General features: G+C 27.7%; 2 protein-coding genes across 6 annotated transcripts in view; both read right to left on the bottom strand.

Moving 5' to 3' along the window:
* Nucleotides 1–5,473, bottom strand: part of LOC145192401 (uncharacterized) — a 43,944-nt gene extending 38,471 nt beyond the window's left edge. For 2 of the 5 annotated variants that reach the window (XM_090077305.1, XM_090077306.1), the window contains exons 1-2: nucleotides 5,149–5,273; nucleotides 4,241–4,334 (exon numbers count right to left, since the gene is read on the bottom strand). In XM_090077305.1, coding sequence (XP_089933431.1) covers nucleotides 4,241–4,331 — 91 coding nt within the window. In that variant the 5' untranslated portion in view covers nucleotides 4,332–4,334; nucleotides 5,149–5,273. Of the gene's footprint in view, nucleotides 1–59; nucleotides 101–4,240; nucleotides 4,335–5,148 lie in introns of those variants that run through there. The other 3 variants (XM_090077308.1, XM_090077310.1, XM_090077304.1) reach the window with 2 other exon arrangements.
* An 844-nt stretch (nucleotides 5,474–6,317) lies between these two features.
* Nucleotides 6,318–16,222, bottom strand: part of LOC145191763 (brefeldin A-inhibited guanine nucleotide-exchange protein 1-like) — a 23,712-nt gene continuing 13,807 nt past the window's right edge. Inside the window, exons 14-34 of the mRNA XM_090077303.1 lie at nucleotides 15,754–15,788; nucleotides 14,596–14,766; nucleotides 13,926–14,010; nucleotides 13,527–13,698; nucleotides 13,251–13,408; nucleotides 12,881–13,009; nucleotides 11,894–12,487; nucleotides 11,662–11,813; nucleotides 11,366–11,526; nucleotides 11,117–11,277; nucleotides 10,780–10,910; nucleotides 10,262–10,400; nucleotides 9,098–9,233; nucleotides 8,768–8,988; nucleotides 8,634–8,664; nucleotides 8,367–8,498; nucleotides 8,040–8,182; nucleotides 7,463–7,625; nucleotides 7,211–7,349; nucleotides 6,968–7,085; nucleotides 6,318–6,547 (exon numbers count right to left, since the gene is read on the bottom strand). Coding sequence (XP_089933429.1) covers nucleotides 6,395–6,547; nucleotides 6,968–7,085; nucleotides 7,211–7,349; nucleotides 7,463–7,625; nucleotides 8,040–8,182; nucleotides 8,367–8,498; nucleotides 8,634–8,664; nucleotides 8,768–8,988; nucleotides 9,098–9,233; nucleotides 10,262–10,400; nucleotides 10,780–10,910; nucleotides 11,117–11,277; nucleotides 11,366–11,526; nucleotides 11,662–11,813; nucleotides 11,894–12,487; nucleotides 12,881–13,009; nucleotides 13,251–13,408; nucleotides 13,527–13,698; nucleotides 13,926–14,010; nucleotides 14,596–14,766; nucleotides 15,754–15,788 — 3,324 coding nt within the window. The 3' untranslated portion in view covers nucleotides 6,318–6,394. The remainder of the gene's footprint in view (nucleotides 6,548–6,967; nucleotides 7,086–7,210; nucleotides 7,350–7,462; nucleotides 7,626–8,039; nucleotides 8,183–8,366; nucleotides 8,499–8,633; nucleotides 8,665–8,767; nucleotides 8,989–9,097; nucleotides 9,234–10,261; nucleotides 10,401–10,779; nucleotides 10,911–11,116; nucleotides 11,278–11,365; nucleotides 11,527–11,661; nucleotides 11,814–11,893; nucleotides 12,488–12,880; nucleotides 13,010–13,250; nucleotides 13,409–13,526; nucleotides 13,699–13,925; nucleotides 14,011–14,595; nucleotides 14,767–15,753; nucleotides 15,789–16,222) is intronic.

The following is a 16,222-nucleotide window of genomic DNA, read 5'->3' as shown; positions in this document are numbered from 1 at the left end:
CTTAATATTATTTTAAAAAAAGCACTTAATTTATAGAAAAGTTGTGAGGGGTTTATTACCATTTTTTTGCTGTTTTGAGTCACTGTGCGTCGTTTCTTTTAAAAAATTTCCCCGGATCAGTATCAAAATTACCCGCTATCCCGGGAATGGAAAAAGTCCGGGAATTCATACTGGATTCCTATTATGATAGAGATTATTATAAAACTTAACGAAGATAAAAAGCAAATCAAAAAATCTTCTAGTGAAAAAAACTTACAATCAAGACTATTAAAAACTTTTCTACTTTTGCAAAAAAATTTAATATTTAAAAACTGTCAAGTCAAAATGAGTTTCTTAACTAAAAATTTTAATAATTCTTTTATTTTTCTTTAACACAATTTGTCTCTTTTTTTACATAATACAATAAAAAAAAAATACTTAAACTTTTTGTCTTCTTTTAATATTTTTATATTTTTTAAGTTCTTTTGTGAGTTAAGCTTTCTAATATTGCTAATTACTCAATTGAATTTCATCAAGTAGTTAATTTTTATAGATATTAAAAAATTTGTATAGTTAATTTTTATAGATATTAAAAAATTTGTATAGTTAATTTTTATAGATGTTAAAAAATTTTATGTGTATATTATGGTGGCACTTAAAATAATGACAAAAAATTTTTCAAGATATTTTTAGTCTCACTCAAATTCTTGAATTGGTGAAGTAAAAAGCAGAATTTATTCACAATCTCATTATGGGTAATTTAAGCCCACTTCCACCATAAGGATTTGTTGACAAACAAAAAAAACACAATTTTGGTGGATAGAAAATCCAAGAATAGTCTACCGACGAATTGTTTAGCTCAAATAAAAAACGACCTTCTTTGACATTTATTTTAATTACAGTTTTATTGTATTTAACTGCTAAAATTCATGCATCATATGTTTTAACTGTTAATAATTCATACAAGAGAAACTGGAAGCGTTATTTCTTATTTAGTTGGTATGGGCACCATGATCCAAAATGGCAAAAAAAAAACAAACCCATTAGCAACAAATTTGGACTTGCCAATGTATTGCTGATTAGTTTTTAACGTTTATTGAAATATAAGCAACCATATTAAAAGTATTATTCTGAAACATAAGCAACCATATTAAAAGTATTATTCTTTCAACTTCAATTGTTCTAAAAAAAAAAATACTATTATACATAAGGAAAAGATTTGTATTTATTACGACTACCTAAAAAAAAAACGAGCTATTTAGAATGTATTTGGATTTACAGCAACTTTTTTAATTGATCTATTCCAACTGTAAACAAAACTAATGTTAGTTCATTTGTTTTTTTGTATTTTTTTTTTTTTTTTGTTTTTTTTTTTGTAGCTAAAATAGATCAGCGGTCGGTATTGTATTACCAGGAATGACATTGACTGAAGATCATGGTTTGGCGATGTTTTGGTAGGAGAACTTTGTAATATTAAAGATTTCTTACTACTTGTCTTACTACTGATTTTTCCGAAAATAGTTCTTTTATGATGGCGGGAAACAATCAAAATTTTGCTTTTCAATAACGTATTATCAAAAATTACAAAAAAAGGAGTCTAGCAAAAAGAAATTGCCACTAAGTGCTTTTTTAACAAGTGAGTTGTATGTCGAATAATCAAGCGATTAAATGCAGACAGTTCTTCAGAAATTAAACATAAGTGCGGAAGAACACGCAAAACATGTCGTTTCACTGACATAAAAACGACATGTTTTGCACTTAAACAGAAAAGCGATTCTTTTTGAAGTGACAAAAAGTTTGTCACCTCAAAAGAGGTGACAAACTTTTTGTCACTTCAAAAAGAATCGCTTTTAGACTATTAGTGATTGGAAAGGAGTATTGTGCAGACTATTAGTGATTGGAAAGGAGTATTGTGCAGCGATAAATCAAAGTACAATTTGAATGGTCCTGATGCTAACTTGAAGGTTACGTAGACCTAAAAGTAAAAGTTTGGATTCTAAATACAAAGGTGCAAAGGTTTGGGGTTGTTTTTCTGGTTTTAGTTGCTTTGGACGTTCCATCAAACAGATGGCGTTATGGATCAATTTGTTTATCATGATAATTTTAAGAAAAAGACGGTTCGTCATGTTAATAGTAAAACGCTTCTTCTATGGATATTTCAACAAGACGGTTGATTGAAAACTTATGGCATCAAGTTGAACTTTCTCTAAGACACAAAGACCCTTCAAAACACCAATGAGCTATATAAAGCTATTGAAGCCATACGAAATGTGATTAGAGAAGAGTCTATGCTGAAAAGATGTTTCACGATCCTAAAAAGTAAAGGTTATGGCATTATTTATTTTAGTTTTAAAAAATTTGGTGATGTTTTGGAGTTCAACAGTTTCAGTTTTTTTTTCATAAAAATGGATGAAGTTTTTTTGTTTACAAAATGTACAAGAAAATTAACTTTATACATCCATGAAATCAACGTCACAAAAAAAATTACTTTAAGAAAAAATGCAAAATCAAAAGAATAAATGCTGTTTTAAATGATTCATAAAAAAAAGTTGCTTTTGTTTTGGAGGACTGTGCATGCTCTGACATATTCCAACTTCTGACATATTGCTAGAGGAAAGACGTAACGATTAAAGATTAAAACAACGTGCGTTCGTAAAATTAACCGAACGCAACAATTAACGATATCAGTTAAATTGTAATATTGAAATTCCGACGAGTAATTGATTCAATTAATTCGCTCGAAAGGTTCGTTATAGCTTACGTAAATCAATTAATTTGCTCGAAATTTCTGTTAAAATCTACGAGAACCATAAATTAATTTATTACGATTCCTTCCCGTTAAATTGTCGAAACTGACTATTCTTATGATAACTACTATCGAAGATTTTTCTACAAACCCATTCGTTACTAACGCACTGTTAAAGAATGTTATATACATACATTAGAACAGTTTCACTTTTATTGAAGTTGTCATAAAAATGTGTAGAATTTTAAACTATGTAAAAAATGTTAAACTTGTTTGTACAAAGATTCTAAATAAAAGTATTTTTGTTCAGCTGGATGATCAGCTTCTATGAAGATCCCCTTGTTTATCTGTATTTACTACCAATTTTTAAAATAACACTTTTTCTGCACATAGAAGCAACTATTTTTAAAAGCTAAAGAATTGGTGGTCTAAGAAGCTGATGTACTTCTTTTTAAGTTGGATTGACTAAAATTTCTCGGTTTTTACTATAATTGACGAAGAATTCATAGATTAACAACTAATTTGTATGCCGTACAAGATAACTCATGAATATAACTCAAGGTTGTGTATATCGTCATTGCAGCGTATGGAATCTATCTGATTGAACAATTTTTTTGAATAAAACAGTGAAAGGGAGTTACTCTTTCACAATAAAGAAGTTTAAATTATCTTCACATTTTAGTAAAACAATAAAAGTAGATGACGGTTTCGTTTTAAAAAGTAATTTTTAATAAAATTAGAATGGTGCAAAAGAGTAACAGATCAAAGAAAAGCATTGAGATGGGAGATCGGCTAGGGAGTTGAGTTGGTTTGGATATTTTGGAAAAAGTTTCGAAATACTTCTCACAGATAATATTCAAGTTTATGGCAAAGGGTAAGGAGCGTTTGCCTCCTTCTTACTTGCTTAAGGCAACAACTTTCCACAATCAAAATTTTTAGGATAATAGTATGTCAGCAACATATCCCTCGAAAAAAATTTCAGAGAAAGATTTATATAAGTAGAAATTGTCTTTCAGTAAAAAAAAAATGTTAAAAGAAATGGAAAATAGCGCCCACGATTTTGTCATTAGCTGATTGAAAAAGTGAAGTAGAGGCCGCTATGCTCATAGATATTAGAATGGAATAAGTGACCATTGTGTTAACTGGACTAGAATCAGCGGTCGCTATGGTCATAACCAATGTATCAGTATCAAGGGCAAACATGCTGAGGATTATTCAATTCCGAATAAAACGCAGCTATACTTATCCCGTAAATAGTAAAATACAAACATTAAATGTAATTTTTGACATGTAAAATAAATATTAAAAGCAGGTAGCTAAAAAACTCTATATACTGATAAGTAGCCTGTTGTAATATTAATTTTTTATTTTCTGGATTTGTTTCTTTCTTAAGATATTTATGTTCAATTATATATATATATATATATATATATATATATATATATATATATATATATATATATATATATATATATATATATATATATATATATATGTTTGTATATATAACAATACCTTCACTATATCTGTCCAAAGATCGACAACTTGATCGCGTAGTAACAGCAAAAATACATAATAAGATTATTGCCAGTGTTATTTTCCCCATTTTCTGAAACAGAATCGTTTTTTAAGAGTGATAAAATTTTTTCATTTAGTTGAAGATTTTTTAAAGTAGTTTTTTAATATTCAGGCTTAAAATTTTAATTTAATGTTTTCTATTAGTTTTACTATTTATTTTGCGAGCGATAAAAGAAAAGAACTCTCCCCTCCCCCAATCCCTTAAGAAAAAAAACAAACATTAGGTACTCTATTGAAATTGCGTACAGTCGAATCCCCTATTGAAATTGCTGACTGTTTAATTTAAACTTCCGTTTTTATTTTTATATTACCTTTATACAGCAAATAAAAAGGATAAATGATAATTTTATCTTCGATCCGCTCGAAGGAGAATCAATGACATAAAAAATTAATTACCCATCGGTCGAGATATTTTCTGAAAACTCAAAGACTAGACCGAACCCAAAACTCGTCGAACATTAATAACTCATTTTCCGTGCTTAAAGTTTAAGCCTTAAACATAATTTTTATATTTATGGGGACATCGTGGGACTATTTTTAGCAGCTATTACGCGTATTTTCAAGTGCATTTATTCAAGGTTATTATATTTCAGGAGTAAAATTCATGTAAGTTTGAGGTAATATCCTAATACTGACAAGTCAGCAACAAAAATTACGTTAGACGATTGATACCTAGTGAAATTTTTGAAAGAAAACTTTCAAAAAAAATCTTTTCGAAATTAGAAACAAGAAAGTCAACCAAATCGATATCACAAACATAAAAATCCTACAAAAAATAAAAAATAACTTTTACGATAGAGCTTTTCATAGACCTTTCGATTTAATCCTGTTAATAAACAGCTTACCTCGCTAGACTTTGATAGCAAAGAATAGGCAATTACTCAATCTATGTAACGTTGCTGTTATAAATACATTTATGGGAGTTTTCTCGAAAAATTCACAAGCAAATACTTTCACGTTTATCTCGAAGGTTACGTTAGTTAAACAGGAAAAAATGTTGATACAAGATGGAAAAATGTCGATAAAAAACGTATTTCAAAGACGATAGTCGTTTAGCAGCACGTTGAGAAGCAAACACAAGCATCTTTGATGAAAATTAGAAGTTCCACTTTAGAAAAAATTTGAAACATCTTTATCTTCATTTTTATTAGTTACATAAATCCTAAATACTTGATAAAAATTGACAAATATCGTCAGAAAAATGTTAGCAAATTTGTCATTTTTTTACTTCAAATCAATTGGTTCTCTTTAAAAAAATATTTTCTTTAAAACAATCTTCTAAGAAATTTCATAAATATTAAGTATAAATCACCGCTTAATATCACATCAAACTATTTTAACAGCTCAAAAATGAAAAATAACATCGGGCTACATATAAATTACTCAAAAGTAAGTTTTTAAAATTGTTTCAAGCGTTTAGGTTTTTTCAAAAGATTTAAGATACATGAACTACAGCAAGTTAACAGGAGAATTTAAAAAAGTTGACCAGCATTGAAGACAAAATATTAAACGCAAAAAGTTAAAAAAAAAAAAAACGCAAAGAATCTTCTTTAGAGTGCAACTATTCCAATAACATTTCACTAACTGAGCGAAAAAATAAAACTTAGTAAAAATACCATTAAACAACACTCGTGATATTTCCTTAGAATCTCGCTAGATCATCTTATTATTCAGTAATTAGTGGAAATATAAAATATATTATTTACAGAACACTCTGGTGTATTTGTTTGTTAAGAAATTATTCTTTTTTGCTGGCAGCTTTCAGAGATAAAAAATAAATAGATTAAAACAAGAAATGGCTTTTTGTTTGACAAAATTTTGAAAAAGGAAAAATAAATTGTACTTTTGTGCATCTACTGTAAAAACAGTCGGAAAAAAGAAAGACAAAATTAAAGCTGTTCAATTAAAACTGTTCAATCTATTTTTCATCGTTTAGCACGAACTTAACGGACAAACAACTAAAGATTGAGCACCCATCTAACTCAGAGAACTTAAAATAAAACTATGAAGTGAATGCAATTAATCCTGCAATTTTAGCTAAGAAAATTTACTATCTAAAATATACAAAATATTGCAGAAAGAAAAATTTAACTATGTAGATAAAGTATTTTTAAGTTCGTTAATCCCATAGACGACACCGATCTTGTGAAAGAGCCTGCGAACGACTGATCGCAACTCTTTTTGAAGTTCAAAGCTGAATAGATCACAAAGGTTAGCATAAAACCAGGCAACGTGACGAATGAACTAAGAAAGAGAAACGCGGGAATTAAATTTGAAGCAAAAAACTTTTTGTGGGAAAGATGGAACTTAATAACAATCATATAGCAGATCAAAAAGAAAATTTTTCAAAACCATTAAAATTACTATTTTATCAAAATAGTAGTAATGAATTATGTGATGATGATGATGATGATGATGATGATGATGATGATGATGATGATGATGATGATGATGATGATGATGATGATGATGATGATGATGATGATGGTGATGATGATGATGATGATGATGATGATAAAAAGCAACAACAACAACATCAACAATTATGAAAGTAATAATAACAACAACAACAGCAAGAACAAGAATAATAACAGCAAGAACAATAAAAATTATGAAAGTAAACAAAAAAATATATTATTCAGTATTAATTCTTAAAAAACCCACCCGTTCATTATCGAGTTTTAAAATTTTTGTCAATATTAATACAAGAACAGGTGTCCATGCATCTCTGTGATTAGCTGAGTCTAGCGAAGTGAAATAATCGAATGCTTCTTTTATATAACTAAACAAAAACAGAAGCTTGTACAAGATTTGAGGACGCCAACCATGTTTACTTAATATTACAATAACAGATGCATTAAAAAAATGAAGATAATAAAACCCAGATAATTTAAGTACGCGTGATACCATTTCAGCTTTTCTTCTACTTTGTTCCAGACATTAGAAAGCGTGCTTTCAGTGTACATACGAAACAGAATTCGCATTAAACATGCTAAGCTTGTTGTCTCTTGTTTTAAAAGATTGGGTGATCGTCCTTTGGTAAAACCTGACACAAAACAAAGCAGACATTAAAGAAATTCTTTTATTATTTTGATTTTATTATTTCAGACCTTTCCTTTATTATTATAACTTTACTATATTCTTTTATTGAAGACATACCGAATTTCCAAAGCAGGGTTCGTTGCTCGAAATTGCGATTAAAAGTACGAGCAAAAACATGTGATTTGTAGAGGCAATCAGAGAATAAAAATAACTGATTAGGATTCAAGAATGGAAACATTCCCACATCAAGCAGAGAAGATACATATTCTGCGTCAGATGACTGAAAAATTAATGTAAAAGGTCTTTGACCAGAATTAAAATTTCAAACTTTCAAGAACTAAAGTAAGATTACTACAAAATGGATTTGCAACCTTCTGATCGTAATATAATTTAGTAAAAAACTAGCAGCTATCTATATTAAATTTCCTATAGTCACAATACAAAATAATCAAAATAGAATATAATCACAATAAAACAAAATCATAATGCAAAATTTCGCTACAAAATGTTTTCTATAAAAAAGTCATTTTAGTCATTCTAACCAAATGGTAAAATTTACATGAAAATATCTCGTATAAGAGTGTAACTTTTTTTGCTTGCTTAATAAACATTTTTTGCTTGCCTAATAAACATTTTAACAGACAAAAAATGAATGAACCTTTTTTAAAGAGGAAAATGTGAAAGAACATCACACCTTTGCAGCAGCCATATTTTCTGCATCTTCTCGTTTACTAGTAGCTGGATAAAACACCACATTGTCTATTGTCTGTATAATTTCCAGCTGAACCACACAACGAATGAGTAGAGAATTAAAGAGCGTTTTATCAGGTGAGATACCTTAAGAGAAATTACACATGAACAATACAACATAAGAACAAATGGCTTCATGATGAGTAGAGAACTATTTATTTGGTTTATAAAATCGACTAAATTTATAAAAACTGATAGTTAATAACAAAATTTTTTTGCAATTCTGAAATTTATGGCAACATAAGTATGATTAGATAAGAGTTTGACTTACTTTGTCTAGTAATAGAATGGAGACTTTCTTTTGAGTCAAATCTTGACATATATGCAGGGTATTGTGGGAACTGATGGAGACTAATATCGTCAACTTCAGTAACATCATCTTTAGGTAAATCTTGGTATCCATCTGCATCAAAAAATTAAAAGATTATTTTTCTGAGAAAATTATTTAAAACTTTAATGTCTCATATTCAATGTTTTTGTAAGATTCTGTATTCCTAAAATTGATTTACATAACTTAAAAGACAAAACTAATTCTTACCATAAAAAAAATCATTTGTTTTTTGAGAAGGCTAAAATAATAAAATAAAAACTTTGAGCAAAAAAAAGAGAATATGCTTATTACATTATTTTATTTTAAAATTCAGATTCATGTTCAATAAAAAAAAAATTTACCTTTTGGGGAGAATGAACAGAGGTTATTACTTGCATATTGTCAAAAGGTAAAGAGTTGTTATCTGGTTTCCAAATTAATAATTCATGTGCAATTGATGATTCAAATACATTGTGTATACAATCACAAGTTTTTGTCCAAATCTCTGGAGAGAACTTTTGACCATTGGAAATAATTAAGTTTTCTAAGCAATTAACACCAGAACGAGCAAGCTGTTCATTATCTATATTAAAGAGAAATATTTTGAAAAGATTAAAATGTTTTAATTTAACGTAAAAATCAAATAAAGACTTAGAAAATAAAAATTCTGAATATTTATTTTTAAGACCCACCTTGCTGAACACACCAGACGAGTTGTGTTAACATGTTATCTAATAGCACATCAGATAATTCATCAAAATATTGAGTAAAAACATCCACAATTGCATACAAAGCATGATTGCATGTTGTTGTCATCCATTCTGCTTTCTATAAGAAAAAAATTCAAATACTTTAAGGCAATAAAATATTGAGCATCAATAATTTACAACTTCTTTATTATCCTAAGATTCTATATCATCTGATGGTAGTATTTTTCCAGCTCTGTCATAGTAATTTGTAACATTAAAAGAAATCTGCAGCATTCCAACAAAACTAACAAAATTTCTATCAAATGTTAAATGGTTTTTTGTGCATGAACAAATTATAATTTATGCAGGCCTGCTAACAATAATTTAAAAATATTAATAAAAATAATTAATAATCAAGTAACAGCATTTTACATTTTCAATAATTTGCTGTAATTTTTCCCAACACTCTTCCTGTTGGACAACTTTATGCTATACTTCAGTCCCCTTTAACCATTTTTGATAAGTTTAAATTCAAACTTAAGATTACTCAAAGATAACTAGTGACCTTTTTTGTGAGTATTTATTAAAGTAATAAAGCAATAACCTTAAAGTTATGGCCTCAAAACCATTTACATACTTTAACCATTTACATACATAACCTTAAAGTTATGGCCTCAAAACCATTTACAGTTAAAGTATGTAAATACTTTTTACAAACCTTTTTTCCAAATTATATTGTTTTTTTAATACATGAGTCAGTAATATTTTTTTAAAATTTAAACATGCAAGAGTTTGAGACAAGAATTTACTTAACCCCATAGGTTAAATATCATGTATCAAAAATCAAAATACCTTTGATACACAATATAATTTAACTTTGAATATATACAGAAAGAGCCTTTTTCTGATGTTTTTAAAAGTGGATGAATCATCATCATAAGTAGAAGAATCATTAACACTGGTAAAAAATATAGAGCCTAACTATTTTCCATGCTTATATTAATAACTATTCACATCATTACTGAAGCTCATACTTTTGTAATTTAATTTGATTAGAGAGTTTATAACACTAACCTAATTATTCTGTAATAGCAATACAAAGGAAATTCAAACATATTAAGAACAATTTAACAATCAAAAAGGCTATAAAGACATGAACTTTCTCACCTCTGACCATTCAATTTGCTGATCTGGAAGTTTCATACTGTCAAAAATCCTAAAAACTACTTTAAAAACTTCCTTCCACCAACTCTTTTTGTAAGTGTGACCATAATTTTTAAGAATCTCAAACATAACTGTCAATGCCCTAAGAGTTAATATAAGCAAATGTAAAAAGCATGCAACTTTGAATATTTCTGTTTTTATTTATCATACTTTTTCTTTATAGTTTTGCTAATATTGCTGTCATTATCAATAACAATTGTCTTAAATTATGAAACCTAAAATACATTCAATGGTAAAGCCACATTTAACAGGAATTTCCTCTACTTTTTCTGTTCACCATTTTCTATTCATTATCATGCATACTAAAGGGTTATTTTTGAAAATTTAAAAAAAAACCCTATAGTGATGAAAAACAGGTTTAATAAAACAAATTAAAACAAAAAAGTTTAAAAATAAAAAGTAATAAGTAATGAAACTTTAATAAACTGTAAAAACAAAATCATTTTGTTTCAATTAACTACCTTGTTCTAACATCTAATTTGCACCTGCTAATTATGCATGACAGTTCAAATACAACAGGAAACCAACCTCTCAACCAGACTCTATCATTTTCTGAAATTACTGTATCATCACTAAACCGTTCTTTAAACATCTATTAAAAAAGTTATTCAAGAACCAAAAATTTTTGAACTTTGCTTGTGGCATAATAACAATTTGTGATATCAGAATGTTTTTACTTCTACTTTTACTTTTAAAATCAATATGAACATTTAAATATTGAATATTTGAATGTTCACAAAAAAACATCTATTTAAGTATAAGAACTATAAACCATGAATTACTAAAAAATTGACATACAAACGGATTTTCATAAACATGCTTGGAGCAGTGTCTAATCAGTCGAATAGCTTCCATACTGGTGTCCGGAAAAGCAGCATTACAAGCAAACTCAGATAAACACTTAATAGCATCTTGAAATGAGTCAACAGTAGCAGAAAAGTGACTTTCAAAGATTGATGCTAAATAAAACATCGCAATTTCAAATTTTAAATATTCAAATAAAAAACGTTTCTTAAACATTTAGAAGGCATAAAAAAAATATATTACCAGTAGTCTGAAATGCAAGCTCAACAATCCCTTCATCTAGATCTGATGCAGCTAAATGAAACACAGAAAAAACATTTTTCCATCCAGATTTTATGTTCTTTGCTTGAGAGTTTACCATTTGTGCAACGCAGCGAACAACCATATCACGAATTGTTGGAGAACTATAATCAATTACTTATAACTTAACACATAATTCTATAGTAAAATATCAGCTAAAAGAAAAACTATAAATATTAACTTATTAATTATATATAAATTACTCAAAAATCAATTTAATAATAATTTTTATGGCTTACTTATTTTTTTGCATAATATATTCAAATGGTCTCAAAAAATCTTTTTGAAAATGAAAGTTTGAGAGTTCTCCTTTTTCAAGAAACTTCATTGATAATTGTCTCAGAGAATCCACACAAAAAAATGAAACCTCTTCATTTGCATTGCAACCAACCTAAGAATAGGTTAAAGGAAAGTAATCATACAGTTTTAAAAATCTGTAGCAACTGATTATTAAACAAAAAAATATTTTACTTTATTGAAGTAATCACCCAATACAGCCCAAATTCTTGACCATTGCAACCGGATGCGTCCCATATTATAATAAGCTATTTCAATTATCTTTTGCAAACTATACATTCTAGGTTGAGCATGGTTAGATAACTCTTCCATAGATACTGCAGTAAGGCCAGTGACAAAATCAACAATAGCATCACCATCTAAGCGTATTGAACCAGTAAATATTCTATCAACAGCAACAACAACGCTCTGAGAAGATGTTTCACCCATTGATTCTTGAATGCTAGAAAGTTTCTTAGGATCCATAATACTGTTATTTTGACTTGTATTTTGATTACTCACTAGCCCTCCAACATTAACTACAGGAACATTTCCACTGCTAACATAGCGTGGTTTTATACCTGTTCCAATTAATTGAAGAAGCTCTAAATGGGAAATACATTGTAAAATCTCAAGCCATGAATGACCTAAATAGTTGCCATCAGTATATGCAACTGTTATAAGAGTTTTGATTGTATCAATATTCTTTGCACGCATCTCTGTAATAACTGCATTTGCCATAAGCATACTGAATTGACAAAGTGCTTGGATATATGCATCTCTTTCAAGCTAAAAAGTGTTAAAAATTAAGCAAATTTATTGCAAGGATTTAGCCAATATTGTTTGTTTTTTTTGTTAAAACTTGCATGATCATTTATTATTGTTGATACAATAACATTTGTATACAACCAGTTGATTGTTAAAATCCACTGTTTTCACAGGATTAATATAATTAATATAATAAATACACAGGATTAATATAATTAATAGCTAAAAATTTCCTTTTCACCTATCATTTTAGATATATGATTTAAATCAAAGCTAACTGCAAATGCTAACACATTGAATAAAAGTAATTTTAGCTAAACTATTGTATGACATACTCTAGGAATGTAACTTGTAGGTGTAGCACCATGATTTATTATTTCAGTTTATGTTAAAATATAAGTAAGAAATAACAACCTGCAACTGAAATATACAAGCAACTCTAATAGCACAATGCATGCCATCCAAACACAGAGTGATAAGATTTCCATCATCATTATCTTGTAACCCAATGCTAAATGCAGCAAGAGATGGTGTCCATGCCATCTATATTTAAAAAAAGAAAACCAACCAAGAGTTTGATGATCAGGATACATTAAATATACAAGCAATTAGATTAGATTTTATGACACTTAAATATTAATAATAATAATAAAAATAAAAAAATTCACAATATACAATATACTTTATTTAATTTGAGTGTCTGTCTGTCTGTCTGTCTGTCTGTCTGTCTGTCTGTATGTATGTAAAATCTTCTAAACAAGAGTTTTTTTAATAAGATGAAAACCTTGAACATTGGTTTAACATGTTGCAGATGTGTAGCTTGTATAAATTTTGTATGCATATCTTTCTGAGAAATGTCACGCATCATGTTTCTCACATTCTCTTCCAAACTTTCCATTTCCTGCAGGTAAAGCATTCTACGCTGTTTCTCTGTTATTAAGTCTTTTAGAGAAAGAAAAAGAGCAAGATGAAAAACCAAAAGATGAAACAGATGCAAAAGAATTTTTACATGATTACTATGAATACTTCAAATCTTTCACTTGTAAATTTTTTTACTTACATAATGTGGTTGGTCTTTGATTGGTTGCAGTTTTTTGATGATGTTTCATCTTAATTTCTCGTTCAAGGATTTCTTTATATATTCCTTCCAAGTATTCTTGAGGTAAATCTTTACCATCATTAATACCTCTGTTCATATTAATATATTGTTCTTGAGTCATCTTGCGCTTTACCTAGTGGAATAAGTGTAAAATCAAATTTTTACAAAAAATCTATTTAAAAGATTAAATAAAAGTACTGCCTTTGAAATTTAATTCTCCAAAATCAATTAATTTAAACAGTTTTTCTAATGCTATTTGCAAATATAGCACGTAGAAAGCTTTTTCAAGGCAGTATTACAAAATTAAGATTTTTAAGAAACATTCATTTTAGAAAAAACAGTAAAATGTTGAAACTTTACTTGGTTGCTATGGAGATCTGTAGTAAGCATAATAATTGAATAAGCAAGAACATAAGCAGCATCAGCACTTGCAAAAATTTCTTCACTGAAATAATAAAACATGCAATAAAATGTAGTAAAGCTAGATATAAATAAATCCAGAATTCAATTTTTTCATGGTTTGAAAATTTTACTAAGAATTTTACAAATCCTTTTCTGCACTTTTACAGTAATGACCTTTTAAAAAGCAAACGTACATGAATTGCTATAAAAGCAAATGTACATGAATTGCTATAAACTTTTAAAATTGCAAATAATTTTAAAACAAAAAAGAAAATTTTTTGAAACATTAACTTGAAGTCATTTCCACAATTCTTCAAAAACACTTCTTAGATTACCTTCATGTTACTTGAAAAATTGTTTTATCAATAATTGGTGATACTGAACTGCATACCACATTTTGATACTGAACTGCATACCAATTGGTGATACTGAACTGCATACCAATTTTTTAAAAACTTTGTTTAAAATAAATAGCAAAACTTTTGTATAACTTTGTCTCTTATTTCAGTCTTTTTCATTTTATTTGGAAGTTGTACATATGTGATTTGTTGCTATTTATGAGCCAATTTAACAAATAAATTGAATATTAATAATACCTATTGAAATGTATACTAGCATAACAGCTTACCTAGGATTACATACACAATATCTACTAGCAAACTTTTCCATAAGTCTGTCAATTTTTTGTGCTTCACCAGGAAGTCGAAAATTTTCCAAAAATAACCTCAATGCTGATACAAAATCTTTGTTTTCAAAATTCATCAAATCAACGTAGGAATACATGACTTCTTTACCATATCTGAATATGAGTATGACAAAAGACTATGCAATACAACAGAATATATAAAAATGCTAATGTAAAGTCATATTCCTGTAAAAAAAATACTGATATACTGATAAATGTCCAAAAAATTAACTTTTTAAAGAAATTAACAAACCAAGACATAATAACAAAATTTGTTTAACTACTTAACATAGTATCTGACAGTGGTTAACATAGTTATACAGTGGTAACATAGTTATTGTATAATTACATTGCTTATTACAATGAAGTAGTTAAAAAGAAAAAGTTTTTTGCATCATAACTATGGATTCTGAATCAGAATGCATAAATATTGATTTAGGCGACTGATCATATATGTAAACCAGGCTTATGTAAATCATACCTAATTTTATATTTCATTACTTATTTACTTGGTGGACTTTACTGGCTTGGTTTTTATCATAATTTTTCTAAATCTTTTAAAATACTGAAAATCAAATAGACTATACAGTTAATTACATAATTAACATCAAATTTAACTATGCAGTTGACTATATATGGTTAAATATACAGTCAAATATGAGATAATGTTAACTCAATTTGCTAATTAGAATAGCAGGGATTTCACAATTACATTTTTATCTTAATTTGGTTAGCTATATTTTATTACTGTTTATTACTGACTTCATAAATTTTATCTAATGTTATATCATTTCATTTAAAGATAAACTTTATATTACATAGACCTTATGTACATACTAGTGACATACAATTTGAATCAATTAGCTGTTGGTTATATTTTGATATACTTAACCACTTTTCATGAATGTAAATAAAATATTTAATTAGCTTAACATATGTGAATTAGACTTTATCATTTGAAGAGAAGTAATTTTTTTTCCCCTAAGAGCATATTTTCAGGGTAACATTATTTAATTACAATTTTGTATGTGTATAAACTTCTTTCAAAGTTATGAAATAAGAATTATAAACAGATCTAAGAAAAAAGCAAATTCAACATACTCTGAGAAATCACCAAGTAGTTCACCAATTTGTGTCTAAAAATATATAATAAGTTATGTAAAGATATTTTAATAAAAGAACATTATAGATGTAACACAGTTTGACCATTGTAAATATAGTAAATTATGTAAAGATATAGTTCAACTTGACCATTGTAGATAATCTATGGTAGGCAACTCAATTTATATCATTGTCTTTTGTCCGATAGTGCTAAAAATACTCATTTAATCTTTTAAAGATGACATTATTTTGCATCTACAGAAACTGATACTATGATATCAATATAAAAATTGGAGAAAATAGCTTAAAAAGGAATTTACACTTGCCCATTTGGCAACAAAAACAGGAAAGGAATTATTTTTATGAAAAATAAAAACAAAAAAATAGCAGTTTTATCTATCTTCAATAGAAAAACTTATTTTCTATCAATACAGAAGTCTTTTAAAAACGAAATGAAAAAAGTTAAAGA

Source organism: Hydra viridissima, unplaced genomic scaffold, assembly GCF_058129835.1.
Source record: "Hydra viridissima isolate aposymbiotic clone 2 unplaced genomic scaffold, HvirCarnegie_v1 scaffold_2, whole genome shotgun sequence".
NCBI lineage: Eukaryota > Metazoa > Cnidaria > Hydrozoa > Anthoathecata > Hydridae > Hydra > Hydra viridissima.
The sequence above is the reverse complement of the archived record's forward strand: the minus strand, read 5'-3'. Positions and strand labels throughout refer to the sequence as shown.